The 10,044-nt window shown below is 35.1% G+C and overlaps 2 protein-coding genes across 3 annotated transcripts in view; one reads left to right on the top strand and one right to left on the bottom strand.

The window, feature by feature from the left end:
* Positions 1-105: 105 nt before the first annotated feature.
* Positions 106-6,392, bottom strand: LOC128243938 (meiosis inhibitor protein 1-like). 2 transcript variants are annotated; one of them, XM_052961959.1, is made up of 6 exons: positions 6,275-6,392; positions 3,521-3,679; positions 3,015-3,062; positions 2,717-2,790; positions 2,116-2,227; positions 106-1,237 (listed from the first exon to the last, which is right to left on the bottom strand). In XM_052961959.1, exons 1-6 carry the CDS (start codon positions 6,366-6,368, stop codon positions 1,032-1,034), a joined length of 693 nt encoding a protein of 230 aa, XP_052817919.1. In that variant the 5' UTR covers positions 6,369-6,392; the 3' UTR covers positions 106-1,031. The 2 variants fall into 2 exon arrangements, with proteins under 2 accessions (XP_052817919.1, XP_052817927.1); XM_052961967.1 differs by having other exon boundaries at positions 3,015-3,058; positions 3,526-3,679.
* A 2,021-nt stretch (positions 6,393-8,413) lies between these two features.
* LOC128243903 (E3 ubiquitin-protein ligase RBBP6-like) overlaps positions 8,414-10,044 on the top strand; it is a 31,945-nt gene continuing 30,314 nt past the window's right edge. The window contains exon 1 of the mRNA XM_052961912.1: positions 8,414-8,497. The gene's annotated coding sequence lies outside the window, so the exon portion shown is untranslated. The remainder of the gene's footprint in view (positions 8,498-10,044) is intronic.

The following is a 10,044-nucleotide window of genomic DNA, read 5'->3' as shown; positions in this document are numbered from 1 at the left end:
TCTCGGGATATGACATGAACATTCTCTGCATAATACATGAACACTTAAAAACCTCTGGATTTTAAATGATAAATAACTGGTTATTAGATGTACAATCTCTGGATATATTTTATCAACCATCTCTGGATATTCTATGGGTTTATCCCCCATCATGGGAATGGGGCCAGGGCTTTTCTAATTAGGTAAAGGGCCCTTCTGATAAAAAAATGTGTTATTTTGACTAAAGTTTTGAATTTCAATTTTGCCTGGAAATGAATGCATTCAATTAAAAAAATATACTGAAAAATAAAAGAAAGAGATACAGATGTTTTTTTTTCAACCTACACCAACTCTTCAATACCAAAACAGTAAGCGGTCAAATTTCTTTATGAAAGCATTGTATACCTTTTTTTAATATAAAATTGGGAAATTTATTTTCACACAGTTTGGAAGTATATGATTTAGTAACGAGAATGGGGCTGAATTTGGGCCCCACATTGGTTAGAAAAAACACTTCTACTACATGTCCAGTCTGTGGATTTTATATGAACAATCTGTGGCCAATATTATATTGCTATCTTTGGATATCCTAGTTTCTGCGATAGCCATAGTGAATCCTGGCCCCAATATCACGAAAATACTTAAGTTAAGTCTCAATCTCAATCGACTCAACTCAATTTACCTCATAAAATTATTATTCAAAATCTTGTATGTTTTTATACGTTTTGAAAATGTATTTTCTCATAGAATGTGTTATTGAAAGATTTTGACAATATTTCAAAGAAAACTAATTCTAGAGCAAAATATACACTTGAGTAAATGTTAAAAGGCAATGAATTGTACTCAAGTACATTTTTGGCTGTAGAATATTTTTCCCTTGGAATCTAGACCAAAGGTTTTAATCAACATAATTATTATTCAATAATAGAATGTGGTTTTAAAATGTGTAAAATCATATATTTTTTTCAATAAATTTTGTTGTTTTATGGTAAAATGAGTTGAGATTGAGTTTGAGATTTGACTTAAGTATTTTCGTGATATTGGGGCATGGTCTATATATTACCTAAACCATTAATCTGTACTGGAAGAGCCTGTGCAGATGTCAGCATGGTGATGATCCCAGTGTGGAGCTGCTGGTGTATCCGTGGTGACAGTCCTCGCTCCTCCCCGCACACGAATATGAACATGTACGCAACCGCTGACTGTAGCCCCTCCCCACCGGCACCCAGCTCCAGGCTCAACTCATTCAGGAGATCCTCTAAAACAGCAATCATATTTAAGGAAAATAAACAGGAATAAAGCAAAAAAAATAAACCTCATGTATAAATACTTTTCAAAGACAGCGAAACTATCTCTGGAAAACATATTCTGTCATTCAGAAGACCAACAGTTATCAATATGAACAACTAAGTATTCATTGATTGAACAGTTGTAATGGCAATCACTTAAAAATAAGATTTTAAAGAATGGAATAACTGTCGGGGCTTTTTCTGTCCATTTTGGGAAAAAGTAACTAGACAGATTGGGAAATTTGGCAACGTATAACTTACAGATTTGGGAAGAAATTACAGGCCTTTTTTGTCAATTTGGTATAAAGTACTTGCAAAAATTTAGATTTTTCAAGTTATGTAAAAATTGGCAAAATTGGGAATAAAATTAATCTACAAAATCATCATTATGGGCTATATTTCTGTTAAATTAGTGTTTAGTGTATATAACCATGAATGTCACCCAAAAGTGCAGATAAAAGCATTTATATTTGTAAATGAACAATTGTTCCAAATTGATTGTTCCCAAGTTGGCTAAGGGGCAAAGTGTTAGTCGAAAAGCCAGGCTTTTCATGACAGCATTTTCATCTCATTCGTGATTTTTTTATCAAAATTTGCGAAAAATTAACCATTTCTGGCATTGGGAATGGGTCAGATATTCTGATCCTTGAGATGGGTAAGAAAAGGGATGACTGTTAACAAATCATTACTTGTAGCTGATAGCATTTGTTAATGAGAGAAATCGCAATGACTTGAATTACATACATCTACCAAAGCTTTACTATGATCTTAGAGTGCAAATAAATGAAATCAATCATATGGACATGACCATCATTTAAATACTGAGAACATATAAACAAATGGATACCATAATTGCAGAGCAGTGTTGTTGCAAGACCTGGGAACTGGTGTAGCATTTTTCCCAGCAGGGTATAGTAGGGCAGTAGATTAGTTCGATCTACACTGTAGCAACTTTTCACCTAAACAGAATTAAAACATTCCATATAGTAATACAGACAGATTTTCTAGATATTTCTGCAGAAATGTATTTCAGAATTCTTGAAATATCATGTAAAAACATTGAACCATTGTTGCATGAGTGGGTTTACCGATATAATCAATTTTTACTTATGTTAGAGATATTGTTGCATGACTTTGTAAAACAAGTCACAAAGTACTGCTAGCAATACAATCCAGATTCATTTTAGAAGCAAAAACACTTTCTCTTGAAGATTTGATGACCACTAATGAATTTGGGAAAGGAATAAGAAACTTTAAGCAAACAAAAAATGTTTAAATATTTGACTTAGTAAGTGACATTATAGTTTTTGGCTGGAGATGACCATATTCACACTGGTCTTAAATATCATGCTGACAAATATTCTGAGCAAGTGTCATAAAGATCAGATTAGAACTATTGTATTTATGACAAGGAGAAAACAGAAAATTCTTAATTACAAAACATAAACCTTATAAGTGATATTGTCCAAGATAGAATTCACCAGGTCCTCACAGCCTACCCGCTCCACAAGCTTCAAGACAGCTGGAAATAACATGTATATTTACAACACATTCAACTGCAATAACGCTCATATTCTTAATGTTTGGGAGTTATAATAATTATTCTAAACAACTTTAAAATAAAGCATGGAAAATAATCATACGCCAATAAGTGGATTTTTTGCATTCATTTATGCTTATTGTTGGTATATTAAACACAAGACTTTAAATACTGAACAAACTAGACTCTCATTTAGTAAAACTTACTATCAATAGCAGTTGCCTGGTACGAGTCATCACCCAACATCAAACTGTCTGGAAAAAAATGGAAATATCAAAAGCAAGTCAAGAAATAAGTTCAAGAAGTTAATTGAAATATTTCCATGTTCCATCTATTTTCAGAGACAAAATGATACTTTATAACCTTTTAAAGAGTTATTAAGGATTGACACATTTTTTCACATTATTGTATATGCTGTATGAATGAATGAAGGCACGTGAGCAGATATGGAGAATTTGCAATCCAGACAGAAAGGTTATCGACATCACACATTAGCGTGAAAGAATCTATAGCCGGAAGTTGTTTGGTGTATATCATTGGATAAATGACATCTGGCTCTTCGAATCAGAGAGCAAAATCTAAATAAACAATAACATAATCCCTAGTGGGTTTTGCAGGTTATACAACATGTATATTTTCTCTAAACAGAAGACTAGGCAAATGAAATTATTTATACATGTATATAACTGACATTTACACTACTTCCTGTTACCTAACATGATAGTAAGGATATGCCAGACAATTCTCTCCTCCTGTAGGAAGAGCTTCAAGATGTCCTCGTATTGTTGACAGAGGAGACGTAAAAGCTCAGATAGGGCCGGCTGTTTCTGCAGGGGTAACAGATCACTTCGCTCCAAAGTCTCAATTATACCTTCCATTAGTATAGGAATAGTTAGCTCTGAATAAATCAATAACAATCAGGCCAGAGAAAAAGATATTGTTATCACATGACAGTGATGACATTTCTTGTTTAATGTATAATATAACCATTACATATTTTCTTACATTGACTCCATTTTGCCCTTCTATTTTGCCCTACTTATTTTGCATCAAACTTTTTACAGAACAGAACATAAATACAGTTTTTACTTTTGGGGAGAAACTTGTCATGTAATTTAAATGAATCATAACATTGTCACTTAATACAAAATTGTTTGAAACTTGGTAATATTTATCGTAAATATCACTTTATACATGTATCTTAAGATTAATTATACCAGGCTTATAACAATAATAATTACACAAGATAAAATTACACAATTTCCTTGTCAAAGTGAAAGATTGAACACTTTGATTGAATTTTGCCATGTCACACATGGGGCATAATATGCAGTGTTTGAGTGTAGCTCATTAAAATGCAAAAAATATCATTATATTGCTAGAGAATCATAATAGAACCCTAATTGACATGGAAAATGGTTAAAGCACTTAACAATTTGACATTTGCATTGCTGAAATTACAGAATTTGAAAAATACTGGAAATTTGGCTTGGGACCGAGGGCCCCAGGTGGGAAACCTGGCAAGGGGTTCAGGGACTAACCCTGGGTTCAGGAGGCTGGAGGCCTCCGGAAGCTCTTGGAATAAAGCATTTTATAACAAGCCTCTCTCTGTGGTCGAAATTAACACAAGCCCTGCACTGGTAAAATGTCTTCCGGGCTTGTTCAAATTCTCAGTTTTATATAGCAAGGCTTGTTAAAAAATCTGATGCAAAGCAAAAGAATAAGAATTCGGGCTTGTTCATCCAAATGTCTAATTTCAATGACTGCTCTCTTGACATAATTATGCTCTGGCAAGTCAGAAAAAATTATCAGGGGATACATGAATTTAGAGACTTAATTTGTAAAACTTTCTTTCCAGTTGATTTGTAGGAAATTGTCTTGCTGCAATAAGTGCACACCACAAACTCCTATTTTTGAGCCAATCCTACCATTTTAAACCATCTGAACCGACTTCTCTCCAGAAATCCACTGTTATATATAGTCTCCATTTGTTTTTGCAAGCTGTTCAAGCTCTTAAGTAGTTTACCTTGCAGGTAGAAACTTCAATGTTTAATTATTAATGTTAATAATTATGCCAACAAATCGTGGCAGAAAATATTAAAGTAATCCAGCAAATAAGCTGCCAGTTCACAGAAGCAGTCAAAGAGCACCTATGAATTATAGTCATTCTTACTGGACTATTTCAGACTATGTTCGACTTATATCGGTGTGCTGTGGGGAGATTATTCAATCGTCTGTGATGCATCATTACTTTTTTTTAAATGAAATTGGGCACCAATGAAAGCAGATCGCAGGGCTCGACAATAACCACTGCCAGATTGCAAGGGGCGAGTGATTTTTGCAGGCGGGCAGTAGTTTTTAGAGTCTACCTGCCCGATCGGGCAGTAACAAAAAAACTTGTCATAGTGGCGACTTTTCTGGTAAAAAATAGTAGTCCGTACTTTCCTTCTTGGAGAGTATTTATCAAACCGAACCAAATGCACTCATTGGTTGTTGACTCGAAAAATCGGCTCAAACGGAGCTCATCTGACATTTTCATTCGAAACTAAGATGGCGAAGACAGCCGAATACTTTCCGATAGAGCTCGAGTAATTCCGTCTAGATCCGTTGGCCAATCGCGTGAGCTGCACCAAATCCATATAGCTAGCATTCCAGTTAATGCCCTCACAATGTACACAAATGGTGTTTTGACAGTCGACACTGTCAAGTTATTTTAATGTTTCAAACGAAAAAAGGCTAAGTCAAGAAAAAGACCAGCTATGAAAAGAAACGAAAACGACGCTGGGTCGAGTCTCGGGGAAACAATTTTCCTGGACTCAGACACAGCGAGAATGGTCATTTTGGCTATTTTTCGGACTGCTCCAATTTTCTGACGCTCGGTTTTTGGAACTTTACGATTTCACTTTACATTGCGATAAATTGTAATTTACTTCAAGATTACACGGCTAAGATAATAAGAGGTTGACTTTCGTTCATGTAATTCAATTTTATTTCATCCTTAATAAATTGAATGTATGTGCTATTAGTTACAAATTTCATGACAACTGATTTATTTCAAATACAGTAAGCCCTGATGTGCAGGTTGAATCTGGAAATGGGTTTTGATGTGAAATATAACAACAAATTGAGCCCAAAAAAATTGGGCAAGTAAAAAATCCATTCGGGCAAGTGAAAATGGGCAACCAAGTATTAGAATAAGCGTCAAGCCTTGGTCTTGGATCGTCCCATGCAAATACATGTAGAGGAATTAAATATGAAAATATTCGCAATATTAGTGGGCAGACCACATTGTAACATTAAGATTTCTGTTCATACCCTCTGAGCATAAGCCCTGTTCTATAACACAGAAGCAAAGAAACAAACATGATAAATTAACATTCATAACAATTAACATGTGACATGTTCGATTTATGATAACAATTTACATGAAAATTTACTGTTATTTATCAGATATATCAAAGGATACATCCCAAACAAACAGGGTGCATATGCAAACTGCTGTATAGTCTCCAAGTCTGATCGTGACAGGAATTATCGCCTTCATCAATGACAAATTCCATCTTTAAAGCTAATTCGACTTTTGTGTTAACAGCTTCCGCATCTTTATTCCCGCGCTTTTTCTTAGGGTTACATTACACTGAATCTGGAATAAATAAATGTGTCCCTATGCAAACTCATTAAAATAAGATCCCCGAATATTCGCCTCGCGTTGGATCTGAGGAATTCGTACATAACGTAATGAAATGAAGTGAACGTCAAGATATGATTTTTAAAAAATGAAATTGGTCAACACAAAATGTTCTCTACTGTATGTTAAGTTCGAAATTTAACAACCAGGCAGGAAAATGAAACAAACATAAAAAGAAATATGTATAATTAAAAAATCCTAAATTTAACAGTTTTATATACATATCTAAGTATGTACATATATAATTCTGCACGAACATGATTCAAAATAATAATATATATGCAGTATACATACAATGCTGTCATTTTGAACAATGTATATCAGTTCGACACAAATGTGTACGTATGAATCATTTAGCATATAGTTGCTAGGATCCGTGGTACAAAGCGTTTGTTATAAATAATTAATTCTATGACCAGAGAAGCCAGATTTTACGAAAAGCAACAGCATTGGGACGTTTTATTCAATATTGATACTTAATGGTACAGTGAGGCGGTGGTCGGGGTAGACTACCTTTATAACTGCTGGTTCTAAAAACAAACTATATTGTTTATAGTTCTTCACTTATTTCATGTTTTTAAGCCTACTCTACGCCCCACCCCCTCCCCCTTATCCCCAAAAACGAGGTTCGGGAGCTTTTCGGTATGGAATATTTGGGGATCGGTACGTGTTACGCATCATGAAACTAAAAAGTTGGTAATATATTCGGTACGCAGATCCGCAAAAGGGTTTTCTTGTGTTCAGGCAGGATTCGGTAGGGGGTACATTATTTTATTTTGTCCCCATGAAATATTTCAATAATGCGAATGCGCATAGATTTTCTCGTGCATTTTATTTCAAAATTGAACATTGGCTACGGATTTTGCCACAGATCTGGTGTATAAGAATATGAGTGAGCTGACAATTGATTAAACGTAAGAGACGGCTTAATTTTCAAAACGGGTGAAATTATTGTCTTATTTCACTGATAAAAAGGTTAACAAAATAATAAAAGACCGAAATAGGTAGGTTTTCAGTTGTTATATGCTGTTTTTTAACGTTTTGCTAACATTATGTTAATCGCGCTGACCTGAAACTAAATTAACGTAACATTTTTAGCGTTTGTTTGGGGCACATTGCAAACAGGACAGCATTCTTTTCGTGATATACGATTTGAAAATACAACTTATTTATTGCTTACTAGAAAAAAATATCATAAATATCTTGATTACTGGAGCAAAAAAAAATGCCCCCATTTGTTATTAATGATAAATCAAATATATACTGATTTAAGTTGTTTTCTGAAATACTTTCAGAAAGGGAACACATTATTGTGTAAGTCAGTTATTGCATATTTAAGAGAGGAAATGAACCAGTTAATTTTGAACTTTCGTAAATCGTATAGAAAAATGCAAACTGCTGTTTTTTTAAAAATTACAATATAAATTTACCAGATACGCAATATCCCTATAGTCACATGCAGGTCATATATGCCACATGGAGGTGTGTGTGTGTGTGCGTGCGTGCGTGCGTGCGTGCGCACGCGCGAGTGCGTGCTTGACTGCGTCTGTTGGTGTTTTTGTATAGAAATCTAGAATAGAATGGTTTGAATCTTGTTTTTTTTCTATATTTTAATGTAGTCTTTTGTGTTCCTTTTTGTGTAATTTCTCTTGTTTATATACAGTAGTTTTCAATCTTTTATATTCAAATATAAAAATAGGTGTTCGCATTTGTACCTGGTATTATTACTACCTTACCTAAATATAAATCTCTGAAAATTCTCTGTGCACATCCAAAACAAGACATCGAAAATTACCCTGCACCGGCAACACGCTACATGGACAGGTAATTCAGACAATGAGTCACAACAATGACCGACCGATAACGTTGTCTATTTGTGTTGACTGCTCCGAAGTCACGTGATTACACACGCTTTAAGTTTACTTCCGCCTAAATCGTCGACATTTTGTTTTGATAAAAAACGTCATTCAATAAAGAATGGTTTCAAATGTGAATAAAGCCGTAAGTGTAATGGTTTTTGTTCATTGTTTTATTTGTGTTACGACATTTTTATGTTGTTGTTAAGATTACTTTAATGAGAAAAAGATCTTTGGCATCTTTGCCCTAGCTTTCGCCTTTGTCTTGACACATTCTGATTCTCTGAAGGTGAACATCAATTATCCGTTTGCGAAACACGTCGGACACACCAGCCTTGAACAATTCGAGTGCCTGCTGTAAAAGTTGCCGAAGTTACTATGTACTATAGACAAAGAACAAAATGTATTAAAAATTACTAATTTTCAATCTGGTCATGTTGGGTCGGTGGAATTACCGAAAATCCGAAAATCCCCGTAAATACCGAAAATCCCCGTAAATACCGAAAATCCCTTCCATTCTCTGAGGTATATAGCGTTTTCTTTAATACGCCCGGATTTACTGCATTATTGTGTTCGAATGTTGTATGCCGTAATTGTTGGAGGTTGGAGAGGGGTGGGGAAGCCTGGGGAGGGTGGGGGTGGGGGTCGTGGCAAAAGTACAATAAATTAAGACAAACTTCATTCCAGATTAAAAGTGTTTAATCGGGCATATAACAGTTTTTTAAGAAGCAATCCTGCAATGTTTATTATGCTGAACACATGAACAGATTCAAATTAACATTATTGACGAATGAAACAAGCACAATTACATGTACCGGCACACTGCCGACCTCATTCTATAAAACAACTTTTTCAGTCCCTTCTCATTTAAATGTACTTTGTCCCGCATGAACTCGGCTGGAAAACGTATGTGGGGAAGCCGCAAAACTTCAACAAGCTCACTCTTCCCCAGCAACTGGTTGATTCGTGCGCGCTGGCTTGCAAAAGACCTGTACCCCAATCCGTCCCGGAATGCTCCACGCTCCCCAATCTCCAACACCAGGATGGTAGATACACCACTGTCAAGGAAGTCCTGGGCAATGTCAAGTACGGCCGCCACTATGTCCTTCGGTACGGATGTAGTTGTGATGTCATTGCCGCCCAAACTCACTACCACCAAGTCCGCCCCGTACATCTTCACCTGTTTCAAAAGTCCTGGGTTGGGTTTGGAAGCTTTCATCCCGCCCGCACCAAAGAAACGCACCTCCATAGGCACCTAAAAGAATACATTTAATATTGAAAATGGCTTCACAGTCGTTGCCTTTGTAATATTCTTTTCAATTATCACCTCATTGCAACATTGTTTTAATAATTGTCATCCGTAATATTCAATTGAAGTAAAACATAATATATACAAAACATAATATATATGCGGCCTTTCAATTATAGAATTACTACACAATTTATGACTGTAACATTTCACAGTGTGCAAAGTGCTTAAACATCACATATGAATACATAATATATCATTGTACATTCAGACCTAATATTTAGTACGCTTAATTAGGTTGAGTCATTAAATCGTGACAGTAGGTGTTTACAAAAAGTCTGCAAGCTGCACTCTCACAGATTTACCATCCTAAAACTTTTTAGTACGAGTATATTGGCGTGTCGTTATATGACAACTAGAAACATACACGTATAAATCGCCGA

This window comes from Mya arenaria, chromosome 2 (assembly GCF_026914265.1).
Source record: "Mya arenaria isolate MELC-2E11 chromosome 2, ASM2691426v1".
NCBI lineage: Eukaryota > Metazoa > Mollusca > Bivalvia > Myida > Myidae > Mya > Mya arenaria.
This window is presented reverse-complemented; position numbering and strand designations above follow the sequence as displayed.

Bases quoted from the DNA above. Each gene is read 5' to 3' on its own strand.
- LOC128243938 (XM_052961959.1), bottom strand. From the start codon at position 6,368: ATGGAATTTGTCATTGATGAAGGCGATAATTCCTGTCACGATCAGACT. The intron at 3,680-6,274 runs GTATCCTTTGAT...TACTAATGGAAG, and splicing joins GCACCCTGTTTGTTTGGGAT to GTATAATTGAGACTTTGGAG. The intron at 3,063-3,520 runs GTAACAGGAAGT...ATTTTTTTCCAG, and splicing joins TATCCTTACTATCATGTTAG to ACAGTTTGATGTTGGGTGAT.